Genomic DNA, 25,986 nt, shown 5'->3' with positions numbered 1-25,986 from the left:
TTGGGGACTACGCAGTGTTGTTATTTTTAAATCACTGGCAGGATTCTGCAAGTAAGGTTTTATTTGGTGGACATGAGCTCCAACTGGCTGGTGTTAGATCCACATGTAATAGTGGAGCTAATTTTAATTAGATTGTGGGAAAGTGTATATAAAAGATCCCTAGCTGCTAATAGGAATATTGTAACGGGTTTCCTCTGAAGATTACGTGTTGGGATGCTCAAGGATATTTGGCATTTAGAATACGATGCTCTAGTAGTGTCGTTAAACAAAATAATTTTTAATCCATGTTTGTTGGTGTCCATGTTACCCTTTCCACAATATATACAATACCCTGTCTAATATATATAAAGCTTAACCAGTCATCCTAGAGGACCTAGGTAAACTGTAGGTTATTGTCTTTTTTGTGATAGGTATCAGTATTAATTCTGTGTTACAAGGTTACTGAATGAGTAGTTAAGGGTTAATTAAAAATTAACCAGTTAGGAATAGAGTTGTAATTCCTTTATTAATTAAGTTCCCCTGGCAGCGTTTCTCAATTATTACACGTTACTGAATGAGTAGTTAAGGGTTAATTAAAAATTAACCAGTTAGGAATAGAGTTGTAATTCCTTTATTAATTAAGTTCCCCTGGCAGCGTTTCTCAATTATTACACGTTACTGAATGAGTAGTAAGGGTTAATTAAAAATTAACCAGTTAGGAATAGAGTTGTAATTCTTTTATTAATTAAGTTCCCCTGGAAGCGTTTCTCAATTATCACATGTGTGGGTGTTGTGTCACGGTGAAGTGATTAGAATATTGTGTAAACTAGACACCTAGAGATTAACTAATTAAGTGATCAGTTCTGGGTTGTTATTATTTGTTGTTGTTAATTAACTACTGCGGCAATACATTTGTCAGCGTAGGTTAATACAGATTCCAAAGTGTATTGTGTTTTTGTTGTGTTTTCTAGTGAACTAAACGTGCTATAATAATATATACTTTATACAAGATCGTATCTCTGATCATACCTAGACGAGCCACGCGGGTTTTTGAACTGCCCGTTACAGAGAGATCTACTAGATATACAGTTAGGAGAGATATTTGGATAATCGTGTTTCATTCAGTTACGGGTATTGTAGGATCCCCGTGACACTAGTTGTACATTCCCTTTTTAACAGGCAACTTTAAAAAAGCATGACTTTTACCCCAAAACACATATTTTACCCCAAAAAGGTATAATGCTATCACTTTGGAATGTCCTACTTGATGGTCTTTCAAAACAATATAGTGAGCCTTTGTCTCTCAAAATGGTACCGACAAGTGTAATGGCCCATGCACTATTATGGAAAGGATTCTCTTGTAAAAACAATAACAACAACAACACGGTAATAGCCAATGAACTGAGTATTAGTAATGTCAAAAGAAGCAAAGATCATAATCTTCATAACATATCAATAGCAAAAGTCAAAAACAAAATCATGTATATAATATTATAACATAATAATATAAAACCGACAACGACAACAGAATTAAAAACAAAATCATGTATATAATACTATAACATAATAATATAAAACCGACAACGACAACAGAATTAAAAACAAAATCATGTATATAATACTATAACATAATAATATAAAACCGACAACGACAACAGAATTAAAAACAAAATTTCGTATAAAATGTTAAAAAACCCACAAAAAAACCCCAACAACAACAAAAACCCCAGCAAAAGGAATACTAAAGTATTTTAAAACGACATCAGAAGCTTAGATCTTACCGGTAACATGAAAGAACTAATAAATAAAACAAAAGTTAATTATAGGGGAAAAACATCTATGAAAGCTTTTCGCAGACCTTGCATAAAATAATAATATAATATATATATTATTTGATTTTTGATTTTTGATTTTTTGGAGAAACAAATTTGTCCTCCCCCATCCCTCAATTGAGAGCAAATTTAAAGGCCCTGGCAGTTTTTCATATCAAGACTCATAGGGGCCATTTACACTTACTAATTTTTAAAAATAAAGATACAAAGTGGGTCCCCACCCCCAACCCCAACACACTTCCCTATTGTAAAAGAGAAATAACGTTTTGCAAGAACTACTTATATCACCTTCTTAATAAAATGATTTCTTCGAAAAGCAGACGCAGGCATCGTTCTCCCATGAAGTTTCTACGTTCTAAACCTGTTGCTATTTTCGAATGGCCCCTTATTGCAATATACAAATTATGACTTTTTATTCTATCCTATCTTCTCACTTTTACAGGAAAGGACATATTCCTCAATAGTTTCTCTTTTGGAATCGGTAGATACCCCATCTGTTTATACACGCCTGCACAGCCGTTGTCAATGATAGCCACACGGTCGTAACTCAGCTTCCTCCTCCATTTGTAGGCCGTTGCCGTGGAGTTGATACGCCACGTGCAAATAGCGCAGCCGTCGCGACGACCGGACTGCGTAATATTCACGATGTAGTCTTTGATCGTGTCGGTGAATTCCAAGCCCACGAAGTCGTAGAGCATTCTCGACACTATGACAGGGTTTTCCGCGAGGTCTTCGTACCGAAGCGTGAAGATCCTGCTTCCAAATTGGTCTGAAATGTTCTGCGAGATTCTCAGATCGAGCGAGATTTTACGGCAGAGTTCTGGGGCAACTTCGTGCAGCATCGACCACTTGAAGTTGCCGACACGCGTCTGGGACAGAAGCGTCCCTCGGGGATCCCTCACCAGATGGACTACTTTAAGCTGAGGGTATTTCTGAAGCAAGGCGCTTACTTCTAACATTGGCATGCGGATCGTTTTGAGCACCGTGACTTTGGCCGCCGCGCATGTCTTGACCAGTGACGTCAGACATGTTAGCATCTCCCCGATCCCGTTAGCCCCGCGCACGCAGACGAGGTAGGTGCCTGTGGATCTGCTGTTCTTCAAGTGGAATTGGTTCAAAGTGTAAAGGTCAACGTTTTCCAGGTCACATGACAGGAAGTGTTCAATGGTGTCCGACAAAGATGGCCTTCTGAAAGAGAATTAATTGATTTCTTATTTATTCATTCATTCATGTATGTATGTATGTATGTATGTATGTATGTATGTATGTATGTATGTATGTATGTATGTATGTATGTATTCATTTATTCATTCATTTATTTATTTATTTAGGTCTGATTTAAATTCAACTACGCTGATATATTATTAAATAGATACCTCAGTTTTATCCTATAACTTACCCATAATATCGATGTCAAAAATCCATTTGATATTTGCCATTATTACATACCTATTCAATCTTACTATAGTGATAAAGACATTTTCAAACCGTGTGATAAATTTATCTTGTATCACACATATTTCCGATCTGGACCGGAACTTGTAAATGGAGAGTTCCTTTTGTATTTTTACTGGCGTTAGCGCCTTTTTGTTACTGAAGTCATATCTGATATAGGAAGCGAAAACAAAGTATGTGAAGATCTGTATATTTAGTATCTCATGCATATTCTACATGACGTCCGATTGGATAATGTAACATGACGTGTGATTCCATTTCTGATCATATTGGACTGCTCTGTGGTTTTGCGAACCCATACATTATGATATTGCACTAATTCGGGGGGGGGGGGGGGGGGGGCACGTAGCTTGATGCGCGGTCGGTCTAGGATCGATCCCTGTCGGTGGCCCATATAGTTATTTCTCGTTCCAGGCAGTGCTCCACGACTGGTATACTAAAGGCTGTGGTATGTACTATTCTGTCAGTGGGATGGTGCATATAAAAGGTCCCATCCAGTAGCCGATGATTAATTAATCAATGTGCTCTAGTGGTGTCGTTAAACAAAACAAACTTTTCTTTTTAATTCCGGGAAACACATTGAAGCATTGACCTATCAGTGCTACCGGAAATTATAGAATATTACAGATGACGTCGTGTGTCGTGTATGACGTCATAGTGCAATATACTAACTTTTATTTCATTTTAACTTATTTTCGTGTGTATATACAATTAAGGTTCAAGCACGCTGGCTGTCCTGGACACACACCTAAGCTATCTGGGCTTTCTGTCCAGGACAGTGGGTTAGTTGTTAGTTGTCAGTGGTTAGTGAGAGAGAAGAGGGTGTAGTGGTCTTACACCTACATGTACCCACTGAGTCGTTAAAAGTCGCTTCGCCTGGGAGCCGGTACCGGGCTGCGAACCCAGTGCCTACTAGCCTTATTATATGTCCGATGGCTTAATCACGATACCACCGAGGTCGAGTGAGTGTAGTGCTCGACTGCTTATACGTAGGCATTGTAATATATTTGGTTTATATATCAGGCACAGTGGAAACAAATAAGACATTGAAGAGGGAATGGGGGGGGGGGGGGGGGGGGGGGGGCTGACAGATCGAGAGCGCAAAGCAAAGTGTCTAGGGGGTTCGGGGGTATGCTTCCCCGTAAACGTTTGAAAAATAGATGTCCTGAAATGCAGTTTTCTGCCTTAAAATTTACTACCAATAATATTTTTGATTCAGAATTATTTGGGAGACTAGAGCCCACCCCCAGCCTCCCCTGCTCCGCCCTGTCTGTATGTTGAGCCTGTGTTTAGTAGGACCAATATGATCAAGCAAAAAAAAATAACCAATTATATTAGTACCAGTCAAGCAGTTAATTTTGTATTGCAACGAAGCAATAAATAGAAACGGTTTTATCCGGATTCCATGACGAATGATCGTTAATTAATTATTTGTATTTAAATTGTAACCTATGCAATTACAGGCCTATTATTATTATTATTATTATTATTATTTATTAAATACCTGAAGCAATACAAAAATTATGGCACTGTTATGAGACCAATATGATGGTTTTTTAGAGCGCAAAACATAAATATCGGCCTCATCCTCGGTCAATATACGGTAAAGTTACACATATAACGAACATGCTTAGAACGAACTACTGCATAGAACGAACTGATCGCAAAGTCCCGTTTTATCTCTCAATACATAAATATCTAACTTATGCACATGTGTACAATGAACTACTGCTATAACGAACTACTGCTATAACGAACTGATCGCAAAGTCCCGTTTTATCTCTCAATACATAAATTTCTAACTTACACAAATGTGTACAATGAACTACTGCTATAACGAACTACTGCTATAACGAACTTTCATGGGCCCTTCCAGTTCGTACTTTATTGTTTTGCTCCATAAAACATCATGTTGGTCTAATCACATTGTGTTAATTGCTTAATATTACAACTTGTTGTCGCTGAACTTTAATATGTTGCATACCTGCACAGATCACTGTTTCTTTGTAGCTGAAAAACATAATGTATGAATGAGAGAGAGAGAGAGAGAGAGAGAGAGAGAGAGAGAGAGAGAGAGAGAGAGAGAGAGAGAGAGAGAGAGAGAGAGAGGGAGAGAGAGAGAGACAGACAGACAGACGGACGGGCGGACAAACATATTGGTCTCATCACATTGTGTTAATTGCTTAATATTACAAATTGTTGTCGCTGAACTTGTTTAATATTTTGCATACCTGCATAGAGAGAGAGAGAGGACAGACAGATAGACAGACAGAGAGAGAATGAGAGGGAGAGAGTGTGTGTGTGTGTGTGTGTGTGCGTGCGTGCGTGTCGATGCGTGTCGGTTTATTTCAGATATATTTTACTTATTTATTTATGTATATATTTATCACTGGCGTAGGATTGTATATTGGGAGGGCAACCCGTGTTAGGGGGCAACCCACACTGTATGTATGCATGTATGTATGCATGCATGCATGCATGTGTGTATGTATTGATGTATGAATATCTATATATTGTATGTATGTCGAGGTTGACTGTTACATACATAGATATTAACGCACTGGCAAGGGGATAATTTAATCCTTTCTGGCCTCACAAATTGTCCCATGCCGTAGCTGGGACTCGAACCTGTGGCACCGAATCGCCCGCATATTCCAGACTAACCACTAACCACGATGCGCTCTGTGCTATTGAGGCATCCATATGTATGTATGTATGTATGATTTTATAACATTTAATACATTTTATTTTTAAAAAGATTTAATTGCACCCCCATTCTCCCTACGTCACTGATAACAAAACCAAACCACAACAAACCAAACAACAACAACAACAACAACAACAAAACCCTAACACGTTCCTTACATTTCTGTCTTCTTGGACAGGTAGAGCGCTAACATGCTTGAAGACCTAAGCTTGTTAACAGAATGCAAGGGTTCGTAGACATAGAATACATCCGGGCTCTGTTGTATGATGTCACCGGTCAAACTCGACCCACTGCGCATGTACGTTAGAATGATCACCATTGACTTTGGCGATGACTTCGGAATGGTAACTGAAAATATTATAGGTTATTTAAACATCAACAAATCACCAGGTTATACGATAATAATGTTGGAACTATTGGAGTCTAGTTATTATCAACCACGAGAGATAAGCAAATGGTCGTTTGTATGACAAAATACGCGTGGCCATAGTCTCCCCACAAATTATACAGCCCACGAGTCGGGCATAATTTGATGGCCATAGTTTCCCCACAAATTATACAGCCCACGAGTCGGGCATAATTTGATGGCCATAGTCTACCCACAAATTATACAGCACACGAGTCGGGCCTAATTTGACTACCTAAAAGCCATGATGGTTTTCAGTTAGCCATATGCTTGTATTGTATGAAAATACCCCCCCCCCCCCCCCCCCCCAAACATTTGTGGTGAATCCGTGGCGGATCCAGAAATTCCATTTAGGGGTGGGGCCCCAATGACAGGAGGCGGAATGACAAGGGAACTTTGGGGGAGGTTTGGAAGGGATCGTAAAAATATGAAAATTAATATATAATACAATTATAACTGTCGCAAAATTTAGGGAGGGGGCGGCCCCTGCCCCCCCCCCCCCCCCGATCCATCTCTGTGAATATTTACTATTTTGTTGTATTCAACAAAGTAGGTCGTGACGTAGCCCAGTGGTAAAGTGCTCGCTCGATGAGCGGTCGGTCTGGGATCGATCCGCGTAGGTGGGCCCATTGGGCTATTTCTCGTTTCGGCCAGTGCACCACGACTGGCATATCAAAGGCTGTGGTATGTACTATCCTGCCTGTGGGATGGTGCATATAAAAGATTCTTTGCTGCTAATCGAAAAGAGTAGCCCATGAAGTGGCGACAGCGGGTTTACTCTCTCACTATCTCCGGCCTCGATGGCGTCGTTGTTAGGCCATCGGTCAACAGGTAGGTACTGGGTTCAGATCCCAGTCGAGGCATGGGATTTTTAATCCAGATACCGACTCCAAACCCTGAGTGAGTGCTCCGCAAGGCTCAATGGGTAGGTGTAAACCACTTGCACCGACCAGTGATCCATAACTGGTTCAACAAAGGCCATGGTTTGTGCTATCCTGCCTGTGGGAAGCGCAAATAAAAGATCCCTTGCTGCTAATCGGAAAGAGTAGCCAATGTAATGGCGACAGCGGATTCCCTCTCAAAATCTGTGTGGTCCTTAACCATATGTCTGACGCCATATAACTAAAATGTTGAGTGCGTCGTTAAATAAAACATTTCTTTCTTTCTTTCTTTCCATTTATTTCAGTAGTTGTTCCCATACCACATCCGGATAATTATCTCAAAATATTGGATCGAAGTGTTTACAAATACTGTGGCATTTCGTGAAATGATTAACACACACATAACAGTGGCGGATCCAGAAAATCCATTGGAGGGGGGAGGGGGCAATGACATGAGTCGGAATGCCAAGGGAATTTTGGGGAAGGTTTGGAGAGGGGTCGTAAAAACCCCACTAATAATATGTAATAAAATTGTAACTGTCGCAAAATTTAGGGGGCCCAGGCCCCTGCTCCCCTCCCCCCCCCCCCCCCCCCCCCCCCCCCCCCCCGAGAAAAGAAGTACATTTTTCAGGAGGGCGGGATGTAGCCAAGTAGGAAAACGCTCGCTTGATGCGCGGTCGGTCTAGGATCGATCCCCGTCGGTGGGCCTATTGGGCTATTTCTCGCTTTAGCCAGTGCACCGCGACTGGTATATCAAAGGCCGTGGTATGTGCTATCCTGTCTGTGGGATGGTGCATATAAAAGATCCCTTGCTACTAATGGAAAAACGTAACGGGTTTCATCTCTATGACTGTGTCAAAATGACCATATGTTTGACATCCAATAGCCGATGATTAATAAATCAATGTGCTCTAGTGGTGTCTTTAAACAAAACAAACTTTCTCTTTTTTTTCAAGAGACAGATGTATGTACGATCATCGCATCTTCTATTTAGTCGAGACTGAACTTGTGATTCTGTTAAAGTTTAACTTGATAATGCTCTAAAATACATATCAGAGGTCATAATTCTCCACACACTGTCACAAACACTACACTCACTCCGTGCTGTCTTATTTTCGGCATCCAATATAATTATATTCTTTTAGCAGGCCTTTTTTTATTTTATTAAGTCTGATGGCGTAACCACTGAACCACTGAGGCCGGTCTTGCGTGCCACCTAGCATTATCCTCAATATAAACAGGATACAAGACACTAAAATGTAGAAAAAAAGTTTGTTTTGTTTAACGACATCACTAGAGCACATTGATTAATCATCGGCTATTGGATGTCAAACAAATGGTAATTTTGACATAGTCTTAGTCAGGAAATCTGCTACACTTTTTCCATTAGCAGCAAGGGATTTATATACTCTTCAAAAAAAGAAACGCAAAAGGGTACAAATGGGTTATAACTCCGATTTTATGTTTCCTACCGGTTCATGCTTTGTGAATATAAGGTCATTGCATGTCCCAAACACATTCCCACGGTTACATTCGATAAAACGCAGCTACTGTACAATAAAGTTCCAAAGTGTGAATATTCGCAAAAACGCAGCCACGTGCAAACCATGTCACCACTGCACGTGCGTTGTTTGCACGTGCAACATGAACACCGACAGTATAAAAGTGCAGGGTGTTCGCTTGCCTGGCCTCTGTATCTGGCCGACAGTTGACAATCCAGGACATGCCACGTCTCAGTGAACCGCAGAGAAACAATGCCATTGGCCGACTAGACGCAGGCGAATCCAGAAGCCCCAAGCACCATCTCCAGACTGTGGGACCGTTACCAGCAACATGGATCAACACGTGACCTCCCTAGATCCGGTCGACCACGGGTCACTACCCCCGGGCAGGACCGCTACATCCGGGTACGCCACCTTCGGGAACGATTGACTACTGCCACCTCCACAGCCGCAGCAATACCAGGTTTGCGCAGGATATCCGACCAGACCGTACGGAACCGCCTACGTGAGGTAGGAATTCGTGCCAGACGTCCAGTTCGAGGTGTCATCTTAACACCACAACACCGTCGACTCCGACTGCAGTGGTGCCAGATTCATCGACAATGGCCTCAACTGCGATGGAGACAGGTGTGGTTCAGTGACGAGTCCCGATTTCTGCTCCGACGTCATGATGGAAGATGTCGCGTGTATAGGCGTCGTGGTGAACGTTATGCGGCAAACTGAGTGCAGGAAGTGGACAGATTCGGCGGGGGTAGTGTCATGGTGTGGGCAGCCATCTCACACACTGGCAGAACTGACCTGGTCCACGTGCAGGGCAACCTGAATGCACAGGGCTACATTGACCAGATCCTCCGGCCACACATCGTTCCAGTTATGGCCAACGCCAACGCAGTGTTCCAACATGACAACGCCAGGCCTCACACAGCACGTCTCACAACGGCTTTCCTACAGAACGACAACATTAATGTCCTTCCTTGGCCATCGATATCACCGGATTTGAACCCAATTGAGCATCTATGGGACGAGTTGGACCGACGCCTCCGACAGCGACAACCACAGCCCCAGACCCTGCCCGAGCTGGCAGCAGCCTTGCAGGCCGAGTGGGCCACCATCCCCCGGGACGTCATCCGTACTCTGGTTGCTTCAATGGGCAGGCGGTGCCAGGCAGTTGTCAACACACGCGGAGGCCACACCCGGTATTGACTCCAGATGACCTTGACCTTGGTGGTGTGTCCTATCACTTACTCCAATGGACTAGAGTGAATTGTGAACAATCCTGCAACATTTGGTAATTATCGGACTCACCATTCAATAATTAAATCAATTCTCCAAATGTTACGACAATGTGGTTTTGCGTTTCTTCTTTTGAAGAGTATATATATATATACTCTTCAAAAAAAGAAACGCATAACTGGTATATGTTAGGATCGGATTGCAAATTTTAGCATCATATCTTTGCTCAATACCAGAGCAGTAAAATTGAAACTTGTTAAACATGATCAGATCATCACTTGGAATGAAATCGTCTATCAAATCAACAGGATTAGGCCACCGTATCAAGGTCATGGACACTAATATCGAGTATGAGCCCCATGAGCAGCAATGACGGCTTGGCACCTCCTACGCATGGAATCAAATAATGCTTGAATCACAGGCTGGGGAATTGTAGCCCATGTTTGTTGCAAAGCCTGGAGCAGCTGGGGTAGCGTTTGTGGCGCAGGGTTACGTTGCCGTAAACGTCGATCTAGTTCATCCCACAGGTGCTCGATGGGGTTAAGATCAGGTGATCTTGAAGGCCATGTCATCACTCCGACATTGTGTTGATTCAGGAAGTCTGTTGTTATACGTGCGCTATGTGGTCGTGCATTGTCGTGCTGGAAGATGACATTTTCTGCGTTGATGAAAGGTATGGCGTGACGCTGGAGAATTTCGTTGCAGTAACGTTGGGCTGTTAGATGACCTGGGACATGTGCAAGGTCTGTTCTGCCAGTGTAAGTGATGGCCGCCCATACCATAACACTCCCCCCTCCATATCTGTCCACCTGCCGCACACAATTATTGGCATAACGCTCGTTACGTCGTCGGTAAACTCTAGCTCTGCCGTTGAAGCTCTGAAGCAAAAAACGCGACTCGTCGCTGAAAGTCACTCTTCGCCACTGCTGTCGATGCCATATCAGACAACGTCTGCACCATGTAAGCCGTAGACGCCTATGTTGCGCGGTTAAAATTATCCGTCTAGCTGGTCTTCTAGCTCGGATATTGGCTTCACGTAAACGGTTTCTTACGGTCTGGTCCGAAATTCTTCGCATCCCAGGTATGGCAGAAGTTGATGATGAAGCAGTTAGGAATCTGTCACGTAAATGCCGTAGACGTATGTATCTGTCTTGCGCCAGTGTGGTAACTCTGGGACGACCGGATCTGGGGCGGTCACGTGACACTCCAGTTTGCTGATAACGGTGCCAAAGCCTAGATATTGTACACTGAGATGTGTTGAAAAGACGTGCAACTGTTGATTGCGATTCCCCGGCTTCCATCAGGCCAATTGCGTTGTTACGTTGTGGTTCTGTCAGCCTGGGCATAATTTCAACGTTACGTAGCGACACTATCGATAATGTGTGTGTGAATGTAACTAATTTTCTGTCAAGGGGTAGTGCACGTGCTGTACGTGCATGATTTGTACGTGATAAATGTGAGCTCAGCAACCATTATTATGGATATTGTGAAAAACATATTTGCACGTGCTGACGTCAAATCATGCGTTTTGTCAGCTTCAGAATTGCATGATATCATATCCACTAGCTATAGAATTAGATAATACTAAAACATTCACTATTGTGTTATTTCAAAATTAATGTTATGAAAAATATGCCCTATGCGTTTCTTTTTTTGAAGAGTATATATATTCATACACCATCCCAAAGACAGGATAGCACATACCACGGCCTTTGCAATACCGGTCGTGGTGCACTGGCTGGAACGAGAAATAGCCTAATGAGCCCACCGACGGGGATCGATCCCAGACCGACCGCGCATCAAGCGAACGCTTTACCAATGGGCTGCGTCCCGACTTGCTATTTAAAAAATAAAAGAAGGCCACATTTCACTTCCTGTTTCGAGCCCTCATGTATTCTCTCATGTTTTCAGAATTAAGCTCCTGTATGGTAATTTTTTTTTTTAAATAGTGTTTGCTAAACAAGCTCACGATAATAATGATAATGATGATGATGATGGTGATGATGTTGATGATGATGATGGTGATGATGATATTGATGAGGATGTTGGTGGTGATGATGATGATGGTGAAGATGTTGATGATGGTTGTGGTGATGATGGCGATGATGATGATGATGATGTTGATGATGGTTGTGGTGATGATGATGATGGTGATGATGATGATGATGGTTGTGGTAATGATGGTGATGATTTTGATGATGATGATGGTGGTGATGTTGGTGATGATGGTGGTGGTGATGATGATGATAATGATAATGGTGGTGATGATGATGTTGATGAGGATGTTGGTGGTGAGGATGGTGATGGTGATGTTGATGATGATGATGCTGATGATAATGCTGATGATGTTGATGTCGATGTTGACGATGATGATAACGATGATGATTATGACTATGCATGATTATGTTTAGATATACTAACTATTGTTTACACGTCTAATCAAATTTTGCATCCAGCTCTTCTTCATAACAGCTGCATATGTAATGAAACAAAGAAACAAATTAAAACATCATTTGTTACAACTGAAAAGTTCAAAATCAAATAAAGATTAGTAATATAATAATATTATTGTTATCAAGCCCAAAATGCATGTATAAATTTTACTCCTCTGTGTAAATTTGCTAACGTTTTTAAACAACGAGTTGTAAGATAAATGATATCTAACGGACACGAGTGTTGTATTATATTTCTAACATATCCTGAAAAATCCCCACCAGTTTTAAAATAAATTTAAATGCCTTTTCCAACGAAAACCTATTTACCACCCTTGTGCTTATAGTTAATTTGTGCGTCATAGACAAGTCAATTTCAGGGCATCTTGTACGTCATGGAGTGATCGATTTATTCATGGCATTGGTGACCTGGTCATCGCCTAGGAGCAGCCAGTCGTATATGCTTTAATGTTTAAAAACTAGGGTATGTCCCTTTAACATTTTAAAGAAAGAAAGAAATGTTTTATTTAACGACGCACTCAACACATTTTATTTACGGTTATATGGCGTCAGACATATGGTTAAGGACCACACAGATTTTAAAGAGGAAACCCGCTGTCGCCACTACATGGGCTACTCTTTCCGATTAGCAGCAAGGGATCTTTTATTTGCGCTTCCCACAGGCAGGATAGCACAAACCATGGCCTTTGTTGAACCAGTTATGGATCACTGGTCGGTGCAAGTGGTTTACACCTACCCATTGAGCCTTGCGGAGCACTCACTCAGGGTTTGGAGTCGGTATCTGGATTAAAAATCCCATGCCTCGACTGGGATCCGAACCCAGTACCTACCAGCCTGTAGACCGATGGCCTAACCACGACGCCACCGAGTCCGGTAACTAGTCAAAGCCCGTGGTATGTACTTTCCTGGCTATGGGAAAGTGCATATAAAAGATCCCTTTCTGCATTAGGAAAAATGTAACGAATTTCCTCTGATGACTACAAGTCAGGATTACCAAATGTTTGACATTCAATAGCCGATGATTCATTAACCAATGTGTTCCAGTGGTGTCGTTAAACATAACAAACTATTGTACTGGATCAGGTAATCCGACCGAAGACGGCGAAGTGACAATAAGCGAAACAATGTGTGGCGCCACAATGACTGAAAACAGTTTAGGACTGAATTATTCGTTCGGTGTTCAGTTTAGAGAGGTTTCTGGTTTAGAAAAGTAAATTTTAGTGCTGAAGGGACATTCCTGAGTTTTCTGCATTGTAAGATGTTTCCGACTAATAAAATATTTCTACGATTAAACTTACATATTAAATATATTTTCTTGTTTAGAATATCAGTGTCTGTATATTCAATGTGTTTCTGGTCGTCTTAATATTTGTAAGAAGTCCAAACTGGATTTTGTCTTCAAATAATTTCGTACGTACGAAAACACAAATTTAGGAAATAAAATTAAATTTAACCTAGTACAAATATTAGGACAATCAGAAACACGTTTAATATACAGCCACTAATGTTTTATGCAGACAAATATATCTGATATGTAATTACAATCGTTAGAAAGTCTCTGTTAGTCGATAACATCTTAAAAATTGCAGCAAACTCAGGAATGTCCCTTTAAAAGATGCGTAAATGACGGGAACATGAAAACTGTCCGGTTTAGAGAGAATTCCGGTTTAGAGAGGGTCCGGTATTGAGCGGTATCTCTGTACTAGTGTCATAATACCACGTATCTCTATAGTGACAATATTGGTCCTACAGATCCCAGCTATATTTCATCTGAACTTATTTTCGTTCTTATATCCAATTGAGGTTCAAACACGCTGTCCTGGGCACACACCTCCGCTATCTTGTCTGTCTGTCAGGTCAGTGCGTTAGTTGTCAGTTGTTGGTGGTTAAAGAGAGAGAAGAGGGTGTAGTGGTCTTACACCTACCAATTGAGTCGTTAAAACTCGCTCTGGGTGGGAGTCGGTACCGGGCTGCGAACCCTGTACCTTCCAGCCTAAAGTCCGATACGACACAACACCACGGTGGTCCCAACTATAGGGAGTAATTATATTCCGTCCCATCTGTCTACAAAAATGTGGGGGTTTTTTGTTGTTGTTGTTGTTGGCTTTTTTTTTTTTTTTGGGGGGGGGGGGGGGGGGGGGGGGGTGGGGGGTTGTAAATAATTTCAGTTTGGTTTCACGTAAGAAGAAAAGAAAATGTTTTGGAAATAACAAAAATATATACTATTTTTGTTGTGCTATTTAGAACACAATCGGCTCAGAAATAAATAACTATAGTCCATCCAATCATTCTGTTAAAATGTTATTTTTTGTGTGGGTTTTTTTTGGTAAATAATTTCAGTTTGGTTTGACATAAAAAGAAAAGGTGGGGTTTTTTTTGTAAATAATTTCAGTTTGGTTTGACATAAAAAGAAAAGGTGGGGGGTTTTTTAAAAAATAATTTCAGTTTGGTTTGACATAAAAAGAAAAGGTGGGGTTTTTTTTAAAAATAATTTCAGTTTGGTTTGACATAAAAAGAAAAGGTGGGTTTTTTTTGTAAATAATTTCAGTTTGGTTTGACATAAAAAGAAAAGGTGGGGTTTTTTTTTGGAAATAACAAAGAAATACAATTTGTTTGTGCAATTTACAAATCAATCGGCTCGGAAATAAATAACTTGTAGTTAATTACATAGTATGAAAAAAATGCGATCCCTGTGGTACGGACTATAGTATTAAATTTCATAGTATGAAAAAAAAAAGCGTTCCCTGTGGGAAGGACTATAGTTGGGTAGGAGGCGAGAAAAAGAAAAAAAATTGGTCTTTTCAGAAAAATGTCCGAATAATGCCTCATTTGGCTTTAGATGTGTACTTTTTTACTATCGTCGATGCTAGTTTTACTGCCCCTTCCCTATTATTTTGGCTAGATATACGGCCCTGGCTCCGTATTCATAAACGTACTTAAGTCAATGTATGATACTTATTTATGTATTTTAAGTATGTATTTAGGTATCATACATTGACTTAAGTACGTTTATGAGCCTGATGACTATGTAAACACCTTCAGTAGCAATCATACCAGAACCACCATTGGTTGCTGAAAGGGTAGTCAATAAAATGCGCGTTAAGGCCATAATAGCTGTGTAGTGCAAATGAAACACTTACTTACTGTGAAGCAATCATCATCGACATCAAACAAGGTGAATCCTATACAAACAATAGAAACTACTTTATTTCTGGACACGAAGATCGATAATTGTATGTATATTGCCGTACGGTCCACAGATTTTCGTGTTTATATCCAATTAAAGGGACATACCCTAGTTTCAACCCGTGAAAATTAACATTAAGTTTAATTAATCTACAAACCTATAACACATTTGGATAAAGTTACAATAGAGTGAAACATGAATCTGTGACTTTGAAATGGTGAAATACCCTCTAAAAATAGACTAAAACTCGACTCCATAAGTGTTACTTCTCAGACGCACGTGCGTTTTTAAAAATATGAGAAAGAAAGAAAGAAATGTTTTATTTAACGACGCACTCAACACATTTTATTTACGGTTATATGGCGTCAGACATATGGTTACGGACCACACAGATTTTGAGAGGAAACCCGCTGTCGCCACTACATGGGCTAGTCTTCCGATTAGCAGCAGGGATCTTTTATTTGCACTTCCCACAGGCAGGATAGCACAAATCATGGCCTTTGTTGAACCAGTTATGGATCACTGGTCGGTGCAAGTGGTTTACACCTACCCATTAAGCCTTGCGGAGCACTCACTCAGGGTTTGGAGTCAGTATCTGGATTAAAAATCCCATGCCTCGACTGGGATCCGAACCCAGTACCTACCGGCCTGTAGACCGATGGCCTACCACGACGCCACCGAGGCCGGTTAAAAATATGAGAAATGCATTTTGTGATATTAAAAACACCAGGATGACCAATAACACTTCGAATGTACGGAATTGATAATCTAAACAATTAAATCTAAGTAAAGTATGATTTAAGTTATGATATAATAGTAAAAAATATGCGTTAGTGTTTAAAAACTAGGGTATGTCCCTTAAAGGTTCAAGCACACTGTCCTAGGCGCACACACCTCAGCTATCTGGAATGTCTGTCCAGGACAATGGGTTAGTTGTTAGTTGGTTAGTGAATATATCAAGTTGTGATAGCATTTGTTTGTATATGTAAAAAAAAAGTATTAATTATGTATGCATCATGGGTATTTACCTTATAGTTTCGATGCATTTAATGAAGAATAATTATGTCGTGTTTTGTTATTACATTATTTATTTCATTACAGGGGCGTGCGCAGGAAATTTTGCAGGGGGGGTCGAGGTGTCTGGCGAAGCCCGACACCGCGAGCGTCGTAGGCGTGAAGCCTGTGGCGGGGGATCTGGGGGGGGGGGGGGGGGGGCCTCCCCCCGAACATTTTGAAAAATTTACCCCTTCTAGGGCTATTCTGAGGTGTTTTCTGCTTTCTGCTTTCTGACCACATTCACAGGAATGTAAAAAATCGGGATATGAAAAAGAATTTCGCCTTGAGCGGGGGGGGGGGGGGGGGGGGGGTCGACCCCCAACCCCCTCTGCGCACGCGCCTGCATTACATGTTGAGTAATAATGTAACATGTTTCATGCTTAATAGACAGAAGGTCACAAGGGAGATTAGTGTACTACTATTTGTGTAACCTTCTTTAAATAAAGATTATTATTATTATTATTATTATTGTTTGTGAGAGAGACTGAGCCCTTAAGAACTCGCTCTGGGTTGAAACCTGCACCTACAAGCCTGTAGTCCGATGACTTAACCACAGCGCTACCGAGGCCGGTCTTTACGCTGTCGTCCAGTCCACAGGGACGCAATAATATAATAATACAATAACCGCAGGGAAGGTAAAACGACGCGGAAGGCAGAAATAATGACGTCATTTAGCCACTGACGTAACGTCCGAAGGTAAAGGCTTGCTGTTTTTGCCATCATGTAGCCTTATGCTTTGTCTGCACTGCTATCTGAGGTGAGTTTCATATTTAGGGTATAACCTTACTGAGTTTTCTTATTTGCCCACATTTAGCCTACGGATGTAGGATTTTTCCAGGAAAGTGTGTAACATGTACTAATGCTATAGACTAGTTAAATATATAACAACTATAGTACCCTCGGCATTATTGCTCCTAAGTGTGGGTGGGGTTGGGTGGGGTGGGGTCGGGGTGGGGTACCTGTGCTCCTAAGTGTGGATGGGGTGGGGTGGGGTGTTGGTGGGTGTACCTGTGCTCCTAAGTGTGGGTGGGGTGGGGTGGGGGTACCTCTGCTCCTAAGTGTGGGTGGGGTGGGGTGGGGTGTTGGTGGGGGTACCTGTGCTCCTAAGTGTGGGTGGGGTGGGGGTACCTGTGCTCCTAAGTGTGGGTGGGGTGGGGTGGGGTGTGGGTGGGATACATGTGCTCCTAAGTGTGCTACATTGGTTAACAACACGTTTTATTTTATTTTTATTTTGTTGGTTATTTTAGATATGAAGAATATCCTTTTTTTATGTGTGTAATACATTTTCAGCATTTCATCGGTTTGTTTTTGCTTCACTCACCGGCGTAGGAAGCGGGAGAGGGGGGGGGGGGGGGGGGGGGGGGGGCATCAACGATGTTTTTTTTTATATATTTATATATGTATTTATAATTATAAATACATATACATGTATTTACACGTGTCTCTGTCCACCACCCCTTGGCACCTTCCTACGTCCGTGGCTTTAGTCTAGAACATAATGTTTTGCGTTTTAGTTTTACAACATCTCTGTTTGTGATTGATTTTAAACATCCATTTTGTTTGTTATAATTCAGAAAATTAGTTATTTCAGTGGTTGCAAAACAAAGCGTCGCGCGTCGCATGCGACGTTTACTACCCTCATTTCCGACGTCTATTTTCGCCACAGTTGCTCAGACTCCAGTTCATATTTTCTTGGTTCTTGTCTGAATGTATAGCTCGGCTTCTATGGGTTAATTTCTTCAGGAAAACTTTGAGTTTCCCACAAATACAGCGTCCGTTACTGCTTGTTGCCTTTGTTTTTAAAATATATTTTGTTTTGATTCCTGAGCACAGTAGACCCAGTGATTTTCAGCGATCGCAGAAAACGGACGGAATTCCTATTGAGGAACGGAATTTACATTTGGAAACGGAATTAAGATTTTCCGCAAAGTTCAAAAAATTAATACTATTTTACTATTGCCACACTCTGTAAACTGACGATTGACCCGTGCGCAGTACTATTGGCAAACGCTAGACTGGATTATGCGCTTCACGGTAAACCAAATGGTCACACTGGGAACCAATCAAATACTTCGCGAATGTTAGCGAAACGTTTGCTGGCTGAATTTGGGGCTGGTTTACTGCTTAGTCTGTTGCGCCTGCGCAGATGGGACAGGTTTTTTTTTTCCAGGAGTAAGTTTAGCCAGCGGTTTGTCGCTAATGCTTGTCTTGGAAGACAGATTTTTACGCTACACATTAAACCGAATGACCATTTCTGGAACCACCAGTCAAAATGTGTTTGCAAACGTTTAGCAAAAAACGGCTTGCTGAACGGTGCAATGTTACTCTATTTCCGCTGTGTCATTCGCATACTTCAATTCGCAGACGACGTTAGACTGTCACAGAGATGAAAAAATAAATGTTTACATTTTGTGAACCCTAAGTGCAGTGCACTTAATTGTTAGACAATCATGCCTTATGTAGTTATTATAATTGTAGCCTTTGCTTTGATATTTCGCTACTAATATGTAGGGTTACTTTGATTTAATGACAAATAGCGACGTCATATTAATTTTATTATTATTATTATTATTATTTTTAATGATACCACTAGAGATCATTGATTTTATATTACTTATGACACATACTTTGGAGGCTGTCACCCCTCTTGAAGAGTATTCCATTAAGAAACAAAATGGCAGGCGGCAGAAAACTGCATGTATTTTTCCCGATGCGATCGCAGAGAAGTTGACACTGGCAACATCGTTACAGTCTCGTACGTGGAATCTGTGTCACTGTAATGGGTTTTTTTTCACAACTTGTGTCTAAACAAAATTTGGGGGAAATGTATCGGCAATTAAACGTAGTAGAGTAATTTATTGTAGTTGTTAATAATTTGGTTCGGACTTTAATTTGTCACAACTTGTGTTGGTTCAATTGTTAATTGCATATTGTAGTCTGAAATGGAAATGAAACGGAATTTACAAAAACATGAAACGGAAAATAGCTTGTTTTTAAAACGGAAAACCACTCAGTCATACTTGTTCTATTCTTGGGCCAACAATTTCACCAACTATATGCATTACAAGTGGACTACATTGCACACTTCTGTGGTAACAGACTCCGGACCATAGAGCTCACACACACACACACACACACACACACACACACACACACACACACACACACCCGCATGCCTCCATTACTGAGTGTCTGTAGCTCTCGATAAACCCCCAACTCCTACTCGGTCAGTTCCAACGCCTACTGGTACTTCGTTTTGCAACCGCTGGTTATTTGTTTTATATCTATATCACCCAATTTTCTTTATGTTAAGAGTTAGAACTCTCTTCTTTTTTTTTTAGCTCCGCAACAACGTTCGTCAACGGAGCTTTTACAGCTTTGTTCGGCGTCCGAACGTTAAAGCCGCACACCCTAGTTCCATCCAGCGAAAATAAATTATAATTTGGTTAATCTACAAACCTGTAACACACTTAGATCACGTTTTTATCAAATGGAGTGAAAAAGCAGGTTTTATATCGATAAATACCATGGGAATCCCCATGTCCCAATTGCTTGAAATAATTTTGAAAGTTAGTATTCTGATGTCACCGGTAGATGTCGCTCGAAGCACAACAATGCCTACGTCACGACAAATTTCACAGACTTGGGGTGCGTTCGTTTCACCTCTCTTGGACATGTTCCAACTGTTCTGTCCTGGTTGTATCCCCTCTCCAGATATCGTAAGACTTAGCAAAATTATTGGTTTTAAGGGTTTGTAACGTTTTGTATTGAGACACTTACTTGTCTGAACTTTATTGTTACTGAAAATGTTCACGAACTGTGAAGAAAAATCTCACAAATGAACAACAACAAATCGGATGTTGATTGCGCGAACCGTGCACGAGAAAACAAACCGAACCAAAATGATAACGGTCACGTGATATACCAACGTCTGTGACATTGAAATGGAAATATCCCCTCTAAAAATAGATTGGACCTCGCTTGCTTAACGTTTTTTTCTCGACAACACGTCTTGTGAAAAAATGCAAAAAATGCATTTCGTGGTTTTACAAACATCAGGATTACCAAAAAGCACTTGAGGTGAATGGAAATGTGTATTCTAAATAATAAAATGTAAGTAAAGTGCAATTTTATTTGTGAAAAATGGGGTTTAATAGCGAAAAACAACGCCGTAATGGTTAACAAATAGCCGTAACTAGGGTGTGTCCCTTTAACGTTTGCTTGAGACATTTATCTTCTGCTACAGTTTTGATTGCATTGATCGGGACGTACCCTAGTTGTAAAGCGCTCGCTTGAGGCGCAGCCGGTTTGGTATCGATCCCCGTCGGTGAGCTGTTTATCGTTCCAGCCAGTGCTCCACGATTGGTATACCAAATACCGTGGTATGTGCTATCCTGTCATTAGAAAAAAAAATGCAGCGTTTTTCCTGATGACTATATGTCAAAATTACCAAATGTTTGACATCCAATAGCCGATGATTAACAAATCAATGGGCTCTAGTGGTGTCGTTAAACAAACCAAACTTGAAACTTTTGATTGAATTATTCTGAATCGTAGTACAATGATCCTGTGGGGTACCTTTCACAAACTAATAGACACGTTTGAAATTTTGAAATTTTATTCAGTGTTTTTAAAATTTAAATTGAAAATTTAAAAAGTCCATCTAGGGTTTAGGTGCGGGACGTAGCCCAGTTGTAAAACGCTCGCTCGATGCGCGGTCGGTCTGGGATCGATCCACGTCGGTGGGCCTATTGGGCTATTTCTCGTTTCAGCCACTGCACCACGACTGGTATATCCAGGGCACAATATTTCACGCGAAACGCCGTTCTGTTCGCGTGTCGGTTACGCAAAATTAAATTTACGCGAACCGCAAATCGGTTACGTCGTGACCTGTAGACGTTCAGAAATTAAAACTTTCAGACTTCACGATTACAGTAATTTTATTCATGCAGACATACTACTAGTATTCCGACAAATGTTTTCGACTGATTTTTAGATACTTGATGCGCGGCAAACCAGTAGACAACGGTATATTGCAACGGTTGTAACTTGCGACCAAAGACTCAGTATAGAGTCGAGCCAAAAGTTTTAAAGAAATGTGCACGGACCGCTAAGGCGCCTAAATTATCTGCTGCTATTCTATCTGTAAAGGAATATATGTAGACATAATATTGGATTGCCTATAATTTTACAAAGGTTGAAAATGGTTTTAACGTAAACAAAAATGCAAAAATGTCACAAATACTAACCTCGCATAATGAGCTTTAAATAACAAACATTTGGAACGTCACTGTAGTATAGAAGTACCAGCGATAAAGTGAAAGTAGCATCGCCACCGCAAAATATCCGTGTCAAATTGTGATCTTTCTTTTTATGTTATTATAAGATTTATTTTTATTAATCTAATCATGCACCAATGAGTAGCCTGTTTTATAGTTCAGAGGAACTGGACATTTGTTGTTTGGGTTTTTGGTGGGCTTTTTTTAATTGCTGTATACTAAATTTTACATATCAGTGACAAATGGTAGCCTTTATTTGTTATTTATGAAAGAAAATTATTAGTTTAATCATGCACCATGGAAAGGGCATTTTCCCTCCAAATGTATCTATTTTGTTTCAGTACTGGGTTTATATTTAGTCCTTTTACAATAGTATTAACTTCCGCAAGCTGCACAGAGGTTCTAGAATACGGTGGCCCGATGCCCGAGGACAGTGGTTTTTAGATTCGGGCAACTAAAAATTACTTTTTGCGATCCCGATGGCAAATGGTGAATGATGATAATAATAATAATAATAATAATAATGATAATAAATCTACAACGCTACGATCGTACGAAAACAAAAGAAACATCTACAAGTCATTTCTTTCGATTTGCAAGCATTAAAGAAACTGTTTTATAAAAAAAAAAAATTTGTTTTAACTTATGTTTGAGCTAAAAATTATGTATTTAAAATATAATTTCAACGTAACTTTGAGGTAACCGATCAGGTAATCCACAGGTTACGCAAATATAATTCACGTAACCGAACAATTGGTTACCTAGGTAAAAACCACGTGAACCGACTTCCGGTTACCTCAGATTTCGAAATATTGTCCCCTGTATATCTAATGCCGTAGTATGTACTACCCTGTCTGTGGAATGGTGCATATAAAATAACCCTTGTTGCTAATCGAAAAGAGTAGCCTATGAAATGGCGACAGCGGGTTTCCTCTCTCAATATCTTTGTGGTTCTGACGCCATATGTCTGACGCCATATAACCGTAAATAAAATGTGTTGAGTGCGTCGTTAAATAAAACATTTCCTTCTTCCTTTCATATCCTAGGTTTTGATCGGATATTTCTGAAACCTGTTAAGTATGATTATCTAGGGCAGTCTTCACAAATAACAGACATATATTTTAGAAATATTTAATTTGTGAACGTTTATTAAATTTAAATATATCCTAGAGTTTTGACTGGATAGTTCTGAAATTTAGTGTAAGAATTCTCATGGTTAGTCTTCACAAACTAACAGGAATTTAAAAATATGTCTTCTCTTAAGAGTTTTGAGTGAATAGTTATGAAACTTGGTACTATGATTCTCTGGGGGCAAACTAATAGAGATATGTTTTAGAATTTTTGAAAATTAAATATAAAATTAACATTGAAAGTTTTTAAAGTCTGTTTTCTTTTAGAGTTTTAAATTTAAAAGAGTTCAATATAAATTTTGCTCCTGCTATGACATTCGTCGGTGGAGCTTTTCTAATACCGATCTGCCCCACGTTTCTTCGCAACCTTTGCTTTGAAGTTTATCTCCTTACATTTTCCATTGGATTGTTCTAAAACTAGGTACAATGATCCAAAGTAATAGAGAGATATTTCGGAAATGTAGATTTTCAAAATTAATTATTAAAAAAAACAAAAAAAAATGGAACTGAAAATTTGAAAGTCTATATAGCGGTACTTAATAGGTCGACCAGCCTCGACTTGTTTATGTTAGACATAGAACGGCTCTCTTTGTTTGTTTTAGATTTAACACGAACATTTCGTTTGTTTTAGATTTGATAAACTGATCCAAGTCCGTGTGAAGCCTAAAGAACTGTATACAGATTCCTGACCAAGCTTTCGTGACTTTCGAGGCATGAATAATTCGACCATAAGCGACAGCATGTCCCATGATTCTACGTTATCCGGGCGTTACTGCATGCAACGTTTGTCCCACATGGCAACTCCTCCGCCTCCACTTGGAACTGCTCCTTTAGTCAGCCTCACCATAGCACTATCTTGCATTCCTCTTATAACAGTTGCGGGCAACTTGCTGACGATCGTTGCTATCGCAACGTACCCTAGACTGCACATTCTGTCCAACGCTTACGTGGTGTCCCTGGCCGCGGCCGACATAGGTGTTGCCATGTTGGTGATGCCCTTCGAGACCTACAAGATGGCGACGAACAAGAAGTGGATGCTGGGAAGACACGCGTGTCTGGTCATGTACAGCTTCAGCGTGCTGTTCTGCTCAGCGTCCATATACAACCTCGTCTGCCTCACCGTCGACCGATACCTGGCCATCTGCAGACCGTTCACGCACGCCATGAAGACTCCGAGGACGGTGGCGATGCTGATCGTCATCAGCTGGATGATTCCCTTCTCGCTTTCCTTCCTGCCCATCTTCCTAGGATGGAACATGATCGGCATTGAGGACATCTTCAACTGTGTAATGCTTCTCACCGAGAACAAGTCCTGCTTTCTGCTGATCGGCATCAAATTTGCCTTTGTTGTTTCGTTCTTGGGATTCTATGTGCCGGTCCTTGTGATGGTGTTTCTCAACTGGAGGATATATATGACCGCAACGAAAGTGCTGAGGCAGCTTCGGCTCTGCCGCAGCGCCAGCGACGAAAACAGGTACGTCAGCTCTAGAGATACAAAAGCGGCCAAGACGGTCTGCATCATTCTGGGCTGCTTCGTCGGCTGCTGGTGTCCGTTCTTCATCGTCCTCGTCGTCGACGCTGTGATCGGCCACAGCCTCCCCTACAACGTGTGGACGGTGTCACTCTGGCTGGGCTACTTCAACTCGATGATGAATCCGTTGCTCCTGTACGTGTTCAACAAGTCGTTCAGACACGGCTTCCAGAGACTGTTCCTCAGATACGGAATAAGCAAGTGCCTCATCGAAGAGCCCGAACATGTCAGCGCTTCCTCCGTGGTGACCAGATATTAAAGGCGGGTGGAAAAAAAAATCGAGAGCATCAGCGGCCGAGAGTCGTCTGCATCCGAGGTAATCTGTGACCAGAATCCTCGGCTGGATTGTAAGCAAACCACTGAGAGACTGTTGAGATCAGACAATTGTGAGACAATTTGTGAGCAGAAGCTCGAACCAATTTCCGCCAGTATGGCCCGTGCTCATAGACGATTGTAGAGTCTAAAACTCAGATCTTTAATTGTTCGTATTGCGTGTAACCGCCAATTCGTGCCCGTCTTGATAAGTTTCCATACCCGTGCGCGTATACCCACCCGTGATGATACAATGACATAAGTTAATTTCAAAAGAACATGGTAAGAACAACGATCAGTTTAGGTCTCACTACACAGATGTCATTTGCCATTGAAACCCATGTTAACTTGCACAACTTCAAATGAAGATTGCCAATAGAACGGGTTATCGTTGGCACTAACAACATACGCCATTGCGAACATACATTATATCAGCATTTATTTTCACTCCAAAATTGACATTTCCGTCTTAGTTCTTTTGCAATATGACCGCATCTGGCTGTAGTACCGGTCCGAACAGGTGGTTACTTAACTGATTCACCCCAGCTGTCTCTTGCGCAATACTACAAAATAATTTGGGCAAAATACAGCCAGAAAACTTAAAATTAAACATACATATTGTTTTAATTCTTCACCATTTCCTAGAAGTGAATATGTGAACCATAGAATGGGCAAAAGTCCGCCCCCCCCCCCCCCCCCCCCCCACACACACACAAAAATGGGAGTCCGTACGCCTATGTTTCATAGTTCCTTTTATTTATGGATTCTTAAATTGATAAAGGCACGTGTTTCCATGTTGAACGGTGAATGTGATTGTAATATGTTTAATAGACCTTGCGGGGGTGGGTGTCAGTGACACAAGAAAGAAAGACGGACAGAGACAGAGACGTTTCTCCATAACCAAAGATGTTTTTCTCGTTCTCAGATTAGTATGCGCCAGTTTACTGAACTTGAAATTGTATCGAAAGTGTAGTGTTCGTTGTTGTTGTTATTATTATTATTATTATTATTATTATTATTATATTATTTTATGGTGTTTTGAG

General features: G+C 40.8%; 2 protein-coding genes across 5 annotated transcripts in view; one reads left to right on the top strand and one right to left on the bottom strand.

Moving 5' to 3' along the window:
- Positions 1-1,588: 1,588 nt before the first annotated feature.
- Positions 1,589-25,986, bottom strand: part of LOC121385420 (carbohydrate sulfotransferase 1-like) — a 74,126-nt gene continuing 49,728 nt past the window's right edge. For 3 of the 4 annotated variants that reach the window (XM_041516094.1, XM_041516096.1, XM_041516097.1), the window contains exons 3-5: positions 12,417-12,467; positions 6,132-6,321; positions 1,589-2,999 (exon numbers count right to left, since the gene is read on the bottom strand). In XM_041516094.1, coding sequence (XP_041372028.1) covers positions 2,234-2,999; positions 6,132-6,321; positions 12,417-12,467 — 1,007 coding nt within the window. In that variant the 3' untranslated portion in view covers positions 1,589-2,233. The remainder of the gene's footprint in view (positions 3,000-6,131; positions 6,322-12,416; positions 12,468-25,986) is intronic. The other variant, XM_041516095.1, reaches the window with a different exon arrangement.
- On the top strand, positions 17,255-25,915 carry LOC121385421 (5-hydroxytryptamine receptor 4-like). The gene is made up of 2 exons (XM_041516098.1): positions 17,255-17,448; positions 23,732-25,915. The coding sequence occupies exon 2, from the start codon at positions 23,814-23,816 to the stop codon at positions 24,888-24,890; it is 1,077 nt and encodes a 358-aa protein (XP_041372032.1). The 5' UTR covers positions 17,255-17,448; positions 23,732-23,813; the 3' UTR covers positions 24,891-25,915.

The sequence above is a fragment of the Gigantopelta aegis genome, chromosome 11 (genome assembly GCF_016097555.1).
Source record: "Gigantopelta aegis isolate Gae_Host chromosome 11, Gae_host_genome, whole genome shotgun sequence".
NCBI lineage: Eukaryota > Metazoa > Mollusca > Gastropoda > Neomphalida > Peltospiridae > Gigantopelta > Gigantopelta aegis.
Note: the sequence above shows the minus strand (reverse complement) of the source record. Positions and strands in the feature narration are given on the sequence as shown.